This window comes from Notolepis coatsorum (assembly GCF_963971535.1).
Source record: "Notolepis coatsorum genome assembly, chromosome: 17".
Lineage (NCBI taxonomy): Eukaryota > Metazoa > Chordata > Actinopteri > Aulopiformes > Paralepididae > Notolepis > Notolepis coatsorum.
Window position 1 is genome coordinate 99,969,868 of NC_140181.1, and position 16,437 is coordinate 99,986,304.

Consider the following 16,437-nt stretch of genomic DNA (forward strand, 5'->3'; position numbering starts at 1 on the left):
CAGCTGCCGTTTGGGAACGTTTCTTTTGACGGTTTCAAGAGAGAGAGAGAGAGAGAGAGAGAGAGAGAGAGAGAGAGAGAGAGAGAGAGGAGAGAGAGAGAGAGAGAGAGAGAGAGAGAGAGAAAGAGAGAGTAACCATTCAGAAGTCTTCATTTGGACCATGAACATTATGCATCAATAATCAATAGAATAATATGCATATGACCGAGAGGATTCCACCCATCAGACCTGATAATGAGACACTGCACACAGCTTGTTATCGGTCAGATTTAAGCACATGAGTGGGTGTTTTATTCTCAGAATCCACCGTCTACGCGGGTAGTATATAGTTATTTTCTCCCAGACGTGTATAAGATGAGGACGAGAAGCAGACATCCAAGCTTGGCTTGACCTTTGACCTCACGCCCCTTCACTGGTTCAGTTTATTGATGCAAATAAATTGGATTGATTTGATTTGATGCACCTTCCAACTCCCATGTTCTACAATACGCCATGTTTACATTGTAATATCCCTTAGTCTCTCTCTCTCTCTCTCTCCCACGACCCTACCCCCTGCTCCCTCTACCTCCCCCTCTCTCCATCTTATCTCTCTCTCTCTCTTGTTCTTTCTGTCTTTATCTTACTCTCTCTCACACAAACACACACGCACACCACACACACCACACACACACCACAATTGCACAGTCATGGAAGGAGCGAGGACATGATGAAGAGGAGGGGAGAGAGGAGGAAGCTACTTTATGTTCCCCTTCATCGGACATCTGATTAAACCACGTTGAGACAACGCAACGCTGAAGGAAACCAGCCTGGAAGTCGACCTGCTTATTCTAATCACTTCTTCTGGACATCCGCAGCCCCCCCCCCCCCCCCCCCCCCCATCGCACGCACACTTCCTGTTGCTCAGCTTTCCTTCTAACAGACTCGGATTTCACTTCCTGTCACAGCAGGTCTCTCCCCGCGTTGACCGATTCATTCAGCATTTTAACGAGGTGTCTGGCGTCAAGTCAGGTGAAAAAGAGAGAGAGACCCCGCCATCCCAGTGTTGGTAGACGAAACATAGAAGTCATCATGTCGACGTTGTTGTTGTTGTTGTTTGACCATACGTTCCTACTGTATGAGCGCTTCGTTCCATACGGTAAGCAGGTATGAGGCCAAGTCCATCGCTGTAAATAACCCAAAAACGGAATAATACGCGTAATAATACATCAGGTATTATTGTCTTACTGCCGTCTTCTGGATCATCCCGTCATCCCGTCTTCATGGTCCCCCCACCCCCTCCCCCTCCCCCGACAGGCCTCGTCTTTGTCAGGGCAGTCGCTATCTCCTGCCCTTTTGTTCCTCTCATTCTCAAACGTTAAATCCCCCGGATTAATGTCATTTTATCTTCCGTGTGATCCCCTATCTTTTTGCACATCCAACAGTTGACGGAGAAATGCGACAAACAGGAAAAGAGGTAGGTATATATGTGAGATCACAGAGCAAACGATACCCCTTACGACGCACTGTTTTTATTATTATTCTTTTTTTTCATTATGCTTTTCGAAGACATCAATGAATATGTCTGTTTCATCTTGTGTTGAGTGCATTGGTTGAGTGCATTGGATGAAAATATAATATTGATATATGAAGTTGCTCCTGCACCGCTGTTGAAATTAGACGACGCTGTAAATTAAAAAAAAACTCTTAATATTTATCACTGGGCGAATAGAGGGGCTCAGACTAATACGCAGAAACGCAGACACTCTCACAGACAACTGTGTTGTATGGACAGGAAGTAGAGGGTTCTGGAGGAGACCATACCTGTGAAAGGGGCCTTTCCTGAAATGTCAGTGAATGCTCCCAGTATAGGTCTGCGCAATCACGCCCCCTTACATTTCGATCAGTTGGCTTTTCAAATGTTATGAAATTGAAATGCCTACTTTTAGATACAGTAGCCTGCCGTCAGACCCTTAAGTGGTAATCCCCAAGATCCTCGTTTTTGTCAATTGGCAATAGAGAGTGGCATTTATTCATATGAAAATGTTCAAGATTATTACTTTAATACAGGCATCTGGGGAAATACTCGTGTGACAAGCTGGTCTAAGCACATGGCTTCACTCGACGACAAAGGGTTGTTAAAACAAAGCAATGCAACTTTGTTGTTAACTACAAGAACGGACAATTTCTACATGTGTATAGAGCAACTTCTGTATCTACAATGTTACTTTAATTAGTTTGATATTCATAGATAACATAGATCTGACTGTAGGAAGAATACAAAGGAGACTTACTGAATACATTGATAAATATATAATACATATTCCCTTGCTGGTTCCTGGCTGTATAATATGTACCACTATGCTTAGCTTGCTTCATATGACAGCTGGACAAATTAACATAGGCCGGAACATGGGCGGCTGGGTGGCGCAGCGGACATTGCACTCGTCACCAACGCACGAGACACCGGTATCGACTCCGGCTGTCAGCGTTGCCTCTGGCTTGGGCCGGCCGTCATACTAGCTCAATTGGCAGAGTTAGCGGGAGGGAAGTCGATGGGGTGGTAATCTGGACGTTGTGGACAGCGACTCCTACAGGTCGGACAGGGCGCCTGCACAGCAAAAGACAGGAGAGGGCGGGGGGCAGTGTGAGCCTCCTACACGTTACTCCTCGCCAATGAGAGTCCACGCTGGCAGGTGAAAAGAGAGCAGCTGGCTGTCTCCATATGTATCGGAGGAAGCATGTGACAGACCTCAGGGCTCCCTAGAATGACCAGTAGGGGGCACATGCGCACAACGACCAGGTAGGGGAGGGGGGAATTGGCATAACGACTAAATTGGGATGGGAGGAAAAACACGGAAAAATCAGGAGAAAAAAAAAATGTAAACATAGGCCGGAACTTTAGATCTCCCAGTTGACGTCATGTCATTTTATTGAATTTACTCACAAGCATTTTACATTACCTAAACATACAATTACTTGCCCCAACGTTGTTGAATGGAGAGCCTGTCTGTTTACTGGGCGCGCTGCCATGATGAACCAAATGCGAAAACAACCACATTTTACACTCTAATCAAGATTTCTTCAGGGGGGAGTGTTTGATAGATAGATTAGATCAGTGATGCCAGTAACGCGTTACTAAGTAACGCGTTATTGTAATCTGATTACTTTTCCCCGAAAATAGTAATCTAACGCGTTAATCTTTAAAAGCCAGTAATCTGATTGCAGTTACTTGTCCAAGTGGCTGTGCGTTACTATTTCGTTACTATCTCATCATAAATTCATAATGCAGGCGGAATGCAGTATTTTATTTCGTTTTCGACAGTCAAAAATACATTTTGAGCTGTTTTTCTTATTTGGGAGTGACGTGATGTGGCAGTGAAAGGGTTAAATACAAGAATGTGTCCCGCGGCGTGACTGGACTCTCTGTCTGTGAGTGACTCTGCTTTGGTACAATCACATTCCCCATCCACAGTCTGCGAATCAGAGGCAGAGTAGGGCGGGTCTTCACAGCACGTCATGTGACATATGCGCCAATCGTGTGACAGCAGGGCTCCGTCGTCGGAGAATTCCACCCCAAAACGCTTGGCAAAATTAAAAGTGAAACCGCAAGATGACTTTTGCGGTTTCTGTTCAGAATTCCACCCCAAAACGCTCGTCTAAACGTAGCCTCAGTCACAGAAAACAAAATACTGTCTACCGCTAAAAACAGCACATCCAATTGCATTGAAAGCATCTGGAATCACAACACTAGCCGACGCTTCGACTAGGTACAGGAGGATTGATGGTGGCAGAGCAAAAGCTCTTATTTGCCAGATTTACAGTTAATTTACATGTTAAAGAGAGACTGATTGTATGTTTATAGAGAGACATTTATAAAAACAATTTAATAGTTACAGTTGATATAATTGAATAGTTCAGCCTGCATTTGTTAGATGTGATACACTGGTTTTGTAAAACCACTGGCTGGCTGCTCTAATGCTGTGAGCATCATATACTGTTGCTTTACCATACTTGATGGTACAGAAGCTGAAGCACTAGTTTAACAATTTACGTTATGTGCAGAGAAACAAGTTAAAAACAATTTATGCACTTTCAATAAAGCGTTTAAAAAAAACTGTTGGGGGAACGACGACGACTTCGTAACCTAGTTACTTTCAAAGTAACTAAGTTACTCTGATAATCAAGTAATCAGTAAAGTAACTTAGATTACTTTTTAAAGGAGTAATCAGTAATCAGTAATCAGATTACTTTTACAAGTAATCTGTGGCATCACTGGATTAGATTAGATTAGATTGTACTTTATTGTTATTATATTAGCATACAACGAGATTTGGGACTCAAACTTAAGGTGCAGTAGTAAAATCACACAAGTAATAAAAGAGAAACATAAAATACTATGCAGAACATAAAATACTATACAAGAAACATAAAATACTATACAAGAAACATAAAATACTATACAATAACAATACCCAAAATAACAATCACAGTGTCAGACGGTAGTGGGTGGGCATTGCACTGTGGATATTGCACTTGAGGGGTAGGATGTTGCATAGTGTGGGAGGAGGGGGAAAGGGTGAATTATTGGTGCATAATAGAGGTCAAGGTGGTGATAAGTGGCCTGGATTTTATGTTTAGGTAATATAAAATGCTTCTGAGTACGTAATATAAAATGACATGACGTACTGTCATCCCAGGAAATCAAGGGTTCTGTGGAGGCTTTCCTCTAAGGTTTCTGTCTACACCTCCTCCTCCTCCTCCTCCTCTCTCCTCCCTTCCTCTTCCCTCACACTTCACCTTTTGTCTCACCCCACCCTTTGTCTCCCTCACCTCATCAACCAGCTACCCTTTATTATTATTATGCTCTACCGATACATTCATAGTTTTAAGATCCTGCTGTTTGCTTATAAAGCAATGAATGGTCTGGCCCCACCCTACCTCACCGAGATCCTGCACCCCTACACCGCATCACGGTCTCTGAGGTCTGCTGACCAGTCCCTCCTGGTTGTCCCTAAATCCAGGCTAAAAAACAGGGGGGACAGTGCATCTGCGGTTGCAGCCCCCAAACTGTGGAACGAGTTGCCCCCCCACATTAGGCTGGCCCCAACGCTCCCAGTGTTTAAGTCCCACCTTAAAACACATTTGTTCTCCCTAGCTTTAAAAAAATAAATGTCTCTTTTGCTGTAATTTAGTTTGTAGTTCTGTGTACTTTGTATTGTGTTTATGTGTTTTTTTCTTTTTACTATATTATGGTTTTTACTGTGAAGCACTTAGGTCAACCATGTTGTTTTTAAATGTGCTATACAAATAAAGTTGGATTGGATTGGATAATCAACCATGAAGATCTGACCACGCACAAAATCTCACTCGTTCCAGCACAGTTTGTTTCAGTCTGTTAATGTTAATTTGCCCGGTGGTGATATTATATGCAGTCGGCAACCAGCAAGGTGTCCCCACTAAATGAAAGTCAGAAATCCAGAGGCATCATGGTCTTTACTTTTGTACCACGTGCCTTCGAACAGATTTGAATCTGGTCCGTGACCTTATAGTTGCTGAGGCCACCCCATCACTTCTTCTCTCTCCCCACTGTATAACTTACTGTCTGATGGAGCACCTTTCCCTACCACACTACAGAAGGTTAACCCTTTCACTACCCACACTACAGACGGTTATCTGTGGTGTGGTAGTGCAAGGGTTATCCTTCTGTAGTGTGGTAGGGAAAGGGTTAATCCTTTGTCGTGTGGCAGTGAAAGGGTTAACCTTCTGTATTGTCACAGTGAAAGGGTTAACCCTTTGGTAGTGTGGTATAGTAGTGAATGGGTTAAAATTATCTCTTTAAAAGATTTTGTCGGAAAAGCCATTAAATGTCCACGTGGAGAGGATTTAGATTAAAAAGCGCTTTTGTAAGAAATGAAACATTACAACTTTTACATTGAAGGCCTAATAAAAAAATGTATTCATAAAATGTTATATATATATATATATTCCCCCCATTGTTTTCATTAAGTCTCCAACAAATTTGTATTTGTGCCTCACCGCCAAACAAATATAGTGTCCCTTCTGCCTTCTGAGTGATCTCCATTAGTCACTGTGGTGCGTTCACTGTTTCCAAGCAGGGGCGACAATGTACCATGACTGACACCTGCTGGCAGCAATAAAATTACTCTCTCTCTCTCTCTCTCTCTCTCTCTCTCTCTCTCTCTCTCTCTCTCTCTCTCTCTCTCTCTCTCTCTCTCTCTCTCTCTCTCTCTCTCTCTCTCTCTCTCTCTCTCTCTCTCTCTCTCTCTCTCTCTCTCACCGTACAGTATACATCATAAATCAAATGGATGTTTTTTTTAAGGATTACACGTTGCCTCTTTTCCAACTGGTATTTGTGTTGTTGGCTCTGTGTAGTTATCAGGAAGAGATCCAAGGTCCCCGGGGTGATGATTACACAGTTTTTCCAGGATATTCCAGAAGACAAGAGCACCCCGGATTTCGCACGCACACCGATTCCTGTGACCATACAAGAAGGTGAGACAGCAACACATCACCGGCACTGAAATCCCTTGTGGATTCGTTGATTTGCATCCATATATAGACCTGTATACAAACTAGGCCTTCTGGGCTGTGGGGGCCGGGTGCTTAATGTCTGAAGGAGTCGACTGAAGGCTTCTTGTCCTCTACGAAAGCATGCAATTGGTCCACTGGATACATACACTTGATATTTGACTAGTGTGTGCATTAGACGGGTTAAATCCTCTTTCTGTGCCTGTTTTCTTAGGCAGTTAGCCTTGCTGGTATGCATGCCATTAGCGTTAGCCACGTTGCTAGGCCTCTTTGCTTTTGGAAAGAATGATCCAAATTTTTTTTATTATATTTATAAATATTTTATTTAAAAATAAATTTGTTTGACTAAGAGGTTGGCAGTCAACTACGTTCCCCTTTCGATCGATTAGTCGACTATTCGACTAGTCGAGGTCAGCCCTAATACAAACGTACCGTGTTCGAGCCAATCAGCAATACCAACTGAGTCACGTGACTAAGTTGCCCCGGACCTGCGCGAGCTGCTGCGCTAAAAGAATACGACCGGGCTCTATGGAGAAACCATGGCACTTCCCTGACTAACAGTAGTTTCAAACGAAAACGGCTGGATGTCATTTAGTCAAATCAGCATGGCTGTGAGTGTGAGTCTTTTCCCTTTTACATATCATATAGCTTTGGCATGGATTGATTGTTTAGATCGCTAGCATGGCTAACATATGCGAATATTGTAGTCTGCCCCATTGTTGTGACCAGGATTATGTTTCTTTCTGCTCCGGTGAAGCACACTGAGTCTAACGTATACAGCGAACAGGTCTATAGGGAGGTGTAGTCTGACGTCACTGGTTGTTCCACCCGTATAGGGTCTATCATTGGGAAAATGGATTATCGGCTATTGTAACAATTCTGCCGCATGGAAATTGAAAAGCTTTCCATTTTTGCACAAAATGAGAACCTATCTCAAGCTTTGCCCTCCAATCACAAAAAAGCTAACAACTGCATGGTAGTACATACATGATGGGTATTTGTATTTACAAATAATCATTTGTGTTTTTGTCAAAAAACTAAAAGTGATACAAATTATACAAATACTTTCAAGTGATACACATTTTATTATCTTACGTGGCAAGCCCCACCCACCTGGGACTGCAAGCAGATTGAAACGACTGCTCATTGTCTAAATACTGTTATAACAGAGTGGATTCGAACCATAGGATCCACAGGCGACCGCACTAACTACGGGTCAGACCCGTTAGCAGGTGCTGGTTGACTCATCAGTAGTTTACACTGTTTTACCTATACATAATTGACCTATCTCAACAGTCGTGATTGGAGGATGAAGAAGAGAGGGGGCGGGGTTTGAGATAGGTTGATTGTTTGAATGCCATGTAGTGACACGTTCCCATGTATGGATCTAGAATGGAATTCATATAGGTGTGGAAATGAAGATGCAATATTTGTGCCCATCCTTTAGGCAAATTAGTTGTTTTCAAGGCTTTCGTGAAGGGGGATCCCAAGCCTGAAGTGACATGGAAGAGAGCTAAAGAGGAGACTCTCGATGTGGATAAATTCAGATTTAAAAGTGACGAAGCAACTGGCGAATACACTTTAGAGGTAAGAGACTATATAAAAAAATATATATAAAAAAAAAGCACACACACAAACCCATGCATTTTTTTATATATATTTTTTGTTATGATGGTATGTCGGTAAAACAAAATGATATAATATACATATGGTGTGTGTGTGTGTGTGTTGTTTGCATCGCTAGATTCCCAAAGTGACTTCTGAGGAAGCCGACACGTATAAATGCTTTGCTGTGAATGAATATGGCCGGGCGGTCTGCACTGCAACCTTACACGTGCTGGAGGGTGAGGAGGATCACAATGACCATGCACTGTATTACTCTACGTCACTGTATGTGCGTGCGTGTGTGTGTGCAAGCATGCATGTTTTTAGTGTGTGTGTGTGTGTATCCGTGCGTTTGTGTGTTTGTGTGTGTGCGTGCATTGTGTGTTTGTGTGTGTTTGTCTGTGTGTGTGTGTTTGTCTGTGTGTGTGTTTGCATGTGTGTTTTTAGTGTTTGTGTGTGTGTGCGTGTGTGTGTGCATGCGTTTGTGTGTGTGTGTGTGTATCCGTGCGTTTGTGTGTTTGTGTGTGTGCGTGCATTGTGTGTTTGTGTTTGTTTGTGTGTGTGTGTTTTTGTGTGTGTGTGTGTGTGCGTGTGTGCGTGTTTGTGTGTGTGTATGCGTGTTTGTGTGTGTGTATGCGTGCGTTTGTGTGTGTGCATGCATTTGTGTTTGTTTGTGTGTGCGTGTGCGTTTGTGTGTGTGTGTGTGTGTGTGTGTGTGTGTGTGTGTGTGTGTGTGTGTGTGCGCGCGTGTGTGTGTGTGCGCGTGCGTTTGTGTGTGTGTGTGTGTGCGTGCGTGTGTTTTGCATGGCAAAAAGTCTATACCAGGGATTCTCAAACTTCTTTATACCACGACCCCATTTTATTTAGTTTATTTTTTTTCAACATGGAATTAAGGAATATCAAAATAAAAGCACACTGTCACCTACCCACGACCCCACTTTGGGTCGCGACCCGTAGTTTGAGAACCGCTGGTCTATACCAAATTAGTACCTCCCTTTACTATCACTTTATCTAACTTTACTATCATCTGTTTCGTATAGTTGGATTTAAAAAAAAGAAGGCTATGGAGCAGTTGAACATGGATCTCGGTGAGTAGCCTAGTAATCTTCTAGTAATCTTCCACTATATTAGAATTTTTTATAAAAATAAATAAATAATAAAGCTAGTTTATGATGACGCTGATATTGTCCTACACAGACCCACAAACCACAGACCCAGCTGAGTTCAGGAAAATGTTGAGGAAGAGGTAAGAGGCCAGACTGAGGTTATTATGTTCCATCATAACGATTCCAACTATTTATGTTCCATCATCTCTGAGCCATAACACGCATGCAGGGACGTGCACAGGACTTTAGATGGGCAGGTTCTCAAAGGCTGAAAAGGGCACTATACCTGTGTGTGTTCGAACAATTTTTGGGGGCCCTTTTTGGGCGGGGGGGCCCCTTTTTATTATTATTATTTATTATTATATATTGAACTATAACAATCAGTGCAGGAGCTCACTTATCCTTGAAAGACACTTTGTATCACTGACTTAAAAGGCCCATACATCTCCATAAATGTTCAGGGGGGAGGGAATAAGTGCTTACCCTACAGACCCAGTGCTGTATATTCTGTATTGTTTAATATAAATGCCTTTTTTATTCCAATCCCGATTTGTATTTGAGATTCCCAATCGGACCTGACTTCTTCGTGAGTGTAATACCAGCATTCAACTGTATGGGCCACAGCGGTTTCTATCATCATCATCATCACCACCCACACTATGCATAAAATATATAGGTCCGCGGAGAGGCACGCTGAGGAGGCCGTGCAAACTGCAATGGAATACGGGGCATCTCTCTCTCTTTACCTAATATTTTTATTCTATCCTGACATTTTTCAGTTGGAACGGCAATCAATATGTGGAACGGTAAAAAAAAAAAAAGAAAAATATATATATTATATTTTTCTTTTTTAAAGGGCACTTTTTTATGAGGCTCAAAAGGGCAGGTGCTCGAGCACCCCTTAGGCTCTATGTGTGCACGTGCCTGCACGCATGTCCAAGATGATGTTGTATTTTATCCAGAGACTTCTGTGGCGAGTCATTTCTTCATTAGAGCCTTTGTTTGGATCAGCGATCACTGGGCCATGAAGTGGTGCATCGCCAGCAGACCCTGAGAGTGTGACCCTTCAATATTAACTCATTCCCTGCCAACAACGATTGAATACGTGTTTCAAGTTTCAAGTTTCAAGTTTCTTTAATAGTTGTCATACAGAAGTACAGAATACTTTTATACAAAATGCTTCTTACTGTTGCGCTCCAGAGACTGTGCAAGACAAGATAAGTATGAAATAAAATAACATAGTAAAATTAGAAGTAAAAAAAAATGAGGTCACAGTGTTCAGTTTAGACATATGTACAATGTTCGATGCAGAATAGACGTAGTTACCATACAATATACAATACTGTGCAGTGTACTAATATACAATACTATATAGTGCAAGGCAGAAATGGAGAAATGGGACGAGGTGCAATTTAGGTACAATTCACAGTAGGTGTACGAGTTGTAGTGCAAATCCTTTATCAATAAATATAAAGTGTAGTGTGTTTGTGTGATCTAAAGTGTGGAGAGTGGGTGCTGCAGTGTGTTGTTTGTTTGAGTGAGTGTGTGCGTGTGGGTGTGTGTGCTGTGTGCATTTGATGGTTGTTGCATAGTGATTATTGTTCGTTTAGCAGCCTGATGGCCTGGGGATAGAAGCTTCTTCTGAGTCTTTCTGTGCTCGCCTTAAGACTCCGATATCGCTTGCCTGACCGCAGCAGTTCAAAGAGGCAGTTGTTCGGGTGGCTCGAGTCCTTAATAATTCTCTTAGCCTTCCCCTTGCACCGCTTGTTGTAAATGTTCTGGAGGGTGGGAAGCCCCCCTCCAATTGTGCGTTCGGCTGAACGTGTCACTCTTTGTAGTCTGCTACGGTCTTGTGCAGTGCTATTCCCAAACCAGGAGGTGATGTTGCCGGTCAGGATGCTCTCTATGTTGTGTTGTGTTGTGTTTGTCCGCCAATCGTTGAACGCCAACCACGTATATATACGTTATTTGATCGTTATTTCTTTTATTCGCTATTTCCAATCGTTATCCATCCAGGGAGCCTGTGTAACCATAGCGAATGAGTCTGAGATCTCAAAAGTCCAATACCGCCGCCTGGTGGTATGCGGCCGATGTTGCACTCCCTTTGAGACTCTGTGTATGGGGCTGTGTGTCGATGAAATTCCTCCAGGCTGACTTTTCTAGTAACCTGGGCCCTCATTTATCAATGGTGCGTACGCACAGATATGTGCGTAACCCGTGCGTACGATCATTTCTAAGCAAAGTGTGTGACTTATCAATTTGAACGTGCTTGACTTTGTGCGTATATCTACGCACAGCTCCGACCATGCGTACATGGCGCCCGGTGGTAGAATATTATTATTGCATTAGTTTCAACACTGGCGTGTTTTGTAGTATGACCCGTAATTCATTATAGTTCATTGTAAAATAGCGACAGTAGTGTAATTATTGTCAAACCCTATAGCATTTGGAATAAGTCTTTCTTTCCGAATGAATGCAGCATGGTTTATATATAGGGTTATCGGGGTGCACTGACTGCGCTCCGCGGGGAACTGTTTTCAGAGATAGCATAGGAATGAATGAATGCATGAGGGGCAGTCTAATTGCAGAGAGAACATAAAAAATATTAACTAGAGTCCGCTATACCCTCGGGTCTGACTCTTTGGCCACCGGCACGGTCCATCGTGATATTGGAGATGGATCGAGCAATAGATTGTTACTGTACTTCCCATAGCTGTCAAAGCTCCATCACAAATGCAGTTATCTGAATAGAAAGGTTCTTGTATATGCTCTCGTATTATTGTTTATATAGGCTACCTAATACCGACATCAAAATAGATTGTATGCCTCTACAAATCATGCAGGTAGAACATTTACGGAAAATCCGTCACGATTTGGAATGAAATTGACGGAGAACTTTAATCCCTGGGTATTAATCGAACAAAACGAAGAAAAAGCAGTCATATTCCAGCATGGTTATTAATGACACCAATGGCAAACAGTGGTTAACGGTCTTACGGTCTTTATTAGTGTTTGCGCTGCCCAGGCAGCAATGGTCTTTAGTTAATAGATATCATATCCGACATCACCGTACGTGTACATGTCTCTGTCAGCCTGTCGCGTATTTCTCCCAGGCGTTTGCTCGGTTTAGTCCACTTTTCCACATTTCATGGGGGTGTTCATTACCATATATGGTTAATTACGGGCGGTTCTATATGCAAATACGTAAAACCGTGCACGAGCATGGAGCCTAGATCAAGTGATATTTATCAACACAGAGTGTGCGTAGAACCTGTGTACGCACGTGTGATAAATCCAGATTTTTCTGTACGTACACACATTCTAAATTCTTTGCTTAAGAACGAAAATAGGGGAGCTCCCGTAGCTCACCGCATATCTCGGCGCTATTTCTGCGTCGGGGAAAACAGTGCTCGTCACGGATCTGGGGGACATGAGTTCGATTCCCGGACCCGCCGTCATTTCTCAGAATGTCTTCCCCTGCTCTACATCCCATTTCAACCTGTTTCTGTCGGTCTTGCTTGACCAGAAAAGCGATAAACGCTAAAAAATAAAGTTTTAAAAAAAAAGAACGAAAATAGAACACTTTCTAAGAATTGTTGATAAATGAGGGCCCTGGACCAAGGGCTTTACCCGATCGCATTGAATAGTTTTCGGGACCCCCGATTCATTATGCTGTGGTGGGTTATGTCGTGGCCCAAATGGAGCCACGACTAGATGGCAATCAAATAATTGGAATATTCTTTTTGGAATCTCACCGGCCACAGGTAAGAGCAATTTAACGTCAATTTCAGCTTGATTGTGCCTTGTTTTCATAGCCATCACCCTGATCAGCTTATGCTGTTGTACTAACGAATGCTGTTATTGACAATCAATTAATCAGAACATAATATACCGATCATATGCATTTGAATTTTTTATTGTAGCTTGACAGCGTGTATAGGGACGAAATGCCAATGGATTAAGTATAATATGCGTCACAGCCTATTACTAGCTTCCCAGGAATTACCCTAAACCGCTCGAACACCATACTTATATTCACCACGGTATAAAACGGGAATGTATGGATGGAAAAATTATTCCTTTTTCACATCTTGAACGATAGATACTCGATGTCAAATGAGCCATAGTATTGCATTCATAGCTATAATATATATATATATATAGTTATTAGGGGTGGAGCGGTATGCATTCGAACCGTACACCGTTCGGCACGACCTCCACGGTTCGGCGCGTGTGGGTATTGTTCGGTTCAGGGGAGGCAAAAAATAAAATATTGTCTTCATTTGGCACGGAGAGGTGAAGCGCCCGCTGCAGCAGCAGGTGCTGTCAGTTTGTAGAACGTGCGTGGAAATGGCAAGCGCAATATAAATCAATCTTCATTACGACATTAAAACATTTGGCATTAACATTACATAGGCCTATACAACTTGCCATAACATTAGCACGGTTTGTGATGCTACACTACAAGTACAACGCACGTTGGTAGCCTGCTAGCTCCAATACAGCCAGTGAAATCATTATCAGACATCAATGAAATGTTACCGTAGCTAGCAGAGGATGAAATGGGAGTCTGAGGCGGGGTGGCGAAAGACAATGACGTTTATTCAACATCCAAGAAGGCTAACATTGTGTTTACTAACTCCAACCGGGACTATTGCCGCTTTCCCACTGCATGGTATCAACTTGATTCGCCTCCACTCAACTTCCACTGTCGGTAGAGTGGAGAACGAAGGTACCACACGCTAAATGGTCCGTGCGGACGCCCAACCCATAGACAGTTCCGTGTGTGAATTATGTTAATCCACCACCGTTTCACAATTACTGTGTTGCACAACTTGCACTCAATATTCAAAATAATGTTAGTCTAAATAAATGTAGACAGATAAGAACTCCAGCCATAATATGCATATAATGCATATAATATGCATATGCTCAACCAGCACTAGACATTCCTTTCTTTAAAGGGGAACTATTTTACTATTTCTTTCACTATTTGGGCACTTTTACACAATTCCTGTGAGTTTATGGAACACCTCTGTAATTTAATTTTTTTTTTAATTCATTGTTTTGTACTCAAAAACAGCATTTTTCTACCTCAAGATCTTAAGCCGTTTTGAGCCTGGGCTCCAACCACTGTAACCCTAGCCACATCGACTGCCACATTATTATGCAGCTGAGTCTCTCTGACATCACAAATCAGCACATTTTCAGATGACTCAGTTCAGTGAGGGTGAATATTGTGAGAGGAGAATTGGAAGAATGCGCCAATATGAGAATTAGAGACATAGATCATATTAATATAAGTCCACATAGCTAGGAAACCATGCTAAACACTGAAAAAGGCCATTTATAAGATAGTTCCCCTTTAAAATAAACAGAAAAAAACAATGTCAACAATGTTTAAATTCCCTGATTGTCAGTTCTTAATGGAAAGATTATTTTTCCGCTTGAAATTAAAGTGCAGTATTTGAAATACAATAGAATATAATAGAATATGAAAGGAATATTATTCCTTTCATATTCTATTATATTCTATTGTATCTACCTTGAATACCTTTCCCACCCCTATCCTACCTTCCTAACTATTCTTCAGGGTTGCCACAGACATTGCAAAATGAAATTCAAGGACTTTCAAGTACTTTTCTAAGCACTATTTTTCCATTTAAAAAAGGCATTTAAAAGGATACAATTCACTTTTAAATGCAGTTTTTTATAGAAAATAAATCTGATACAATATTTATGGCTTAAAACCTATTTCCGACAATTAGTTACACTTTAAATAAATAAAATGTATTTCTTGATTCAGAACAATTTTATCATGGATGAACAAAACTTTAAATGCGAATGGTTGATTTGAATTTCAAGGAGTTTTTAAGCACCTTTAAAAAAAATTGGCTGTTTTCAAGGAATTCCAGGCCTGGCTTGAATCAAGCACTTCAAGGACCTTGTGCGAACCCTGATTCCTGTCTCACCCCCCCTCCTTCTAGTCACCCTCCCTCGGCCCCTCCTTTCCCCCCCACCCCCCTGTCTCATCCTCCTATCATCCTATCTGAATCACCCCCTCCCTCCCACCTGGTTACCTGGCCCCGCCCCTTATATCATGTATAACATATTGACGTATACGATGAATCTGGGAGCTCATTTCCGGGGGGCCCCAGGCCAGGGGCTTCCGCTTGCCTCCTCTCATGCCTAACTCCCCAAATTTCCCCCAATACATCTATAACAATGGGTGGGTGGATGGTTGTGGTTGACTGTCATGATCTGATCCTGCGACCATGTACTGTACATGTCTGTCTGTGTTCTTCTTGTTATGTATGTTTGCTGTGTTTTTTTGGAGCTCCTATTTATCTGCTGTAACATGAATCGCCCAGTTTGGGACAGACTAATAAACTTGACCTTGACAACCATCTGACCAGCCAATTATTGCCTAAATAAAACTGTGCTTTTCAATAACTGTCTCAGACTGTTTAATAACAAGCATTGTTTTGTCTTGCGCTCTTAGCAAGATGGGGGATACCCCAGAGGTCAAGGAAGAGGGAACGGGGATCGATGAAAAGTTCTGGGACATCATCATGAGCGCGGATAGGAAGGATTACGAGCGCCTCTGTGCTGAATACGGTGTCAAAGACTTGCGTGTGATCCTCAAGAAACTTGAAGAGAAGAAGCAGGAGAGGGAGGAAGAGATATCCAAGGTTTGATCACGGACAGAACGTTCCCAAAACAATCGTCTGCTACTGTATATGTTTGAAATTAACCCTTTCACTGCCACACGACAGAAGGTTAACCCTTTACTATCACACAACCGATGCGGAGCTAATGATGCTAATGATGGAGCATCACCGTCGGTTGTGTGATAGTAAAGGGCTAACCTTCTGTATTGTCACAATGAAAGGGTTAAGCTACCTTCATTTAGACACCCAGAGGCCATGCAGGGAATGTGTGTGTCGTTCTCTTTCCTCCAGGATGGCTGCCTGTAACCATTGGTAACCATTTTCAAAAGAAAAGTCTTAGTTTCTGTGCAGTAGGTAAAACACTGACAAAGCATGACATCACTGTTCTACTCTTGTACTTGTTTACAAGATCCAGTAAGAAGTCACCAAATGATTGTTTTTGTTGATATACGTATATAACACATAGCAACCGTTGTTTTGCACATAGCAACCATTGTCTCTTCCTTTGCCACAAAACAATGGTGGCT

General features: G+C 42.3%; 1 protein-coding gene across 1 annotated transcript in view; it reads left to right on the forward strand.

The window, feature by feature from the left end:
• LOC311244170 (immunoglobulin-like and fibronectin type III domain-containing protein 1) overlaps window positions 1-16,437 on the forward strand; it is a gene marked incomplete at both ends in the record, with an annotated part of 80,343 nt that overhangs the window by 954 nt on the left and 62,952 nt on the right. Inside the window, 4 exons of the mRNA XM_084333577.1 lie at window positions 6,373-6,492; window positions 7,976-8,115; window positions 8,273-8,418; window positions 15,742-15,931. Coding sequence (XP_084189703.1) covers window positions 6,373-6,492; window positions 7,976-8,115; window positions 8,273-8,418; window positions 15,742-15,931 — 596 coding nt within the window. The remainder of the gene's footprint in view (window positions 1-6,372; window positions 6,493-7,975; window positions 8,116-8,272; window positions 8,419-15,741; window positions 15,932-16,437) is intronic.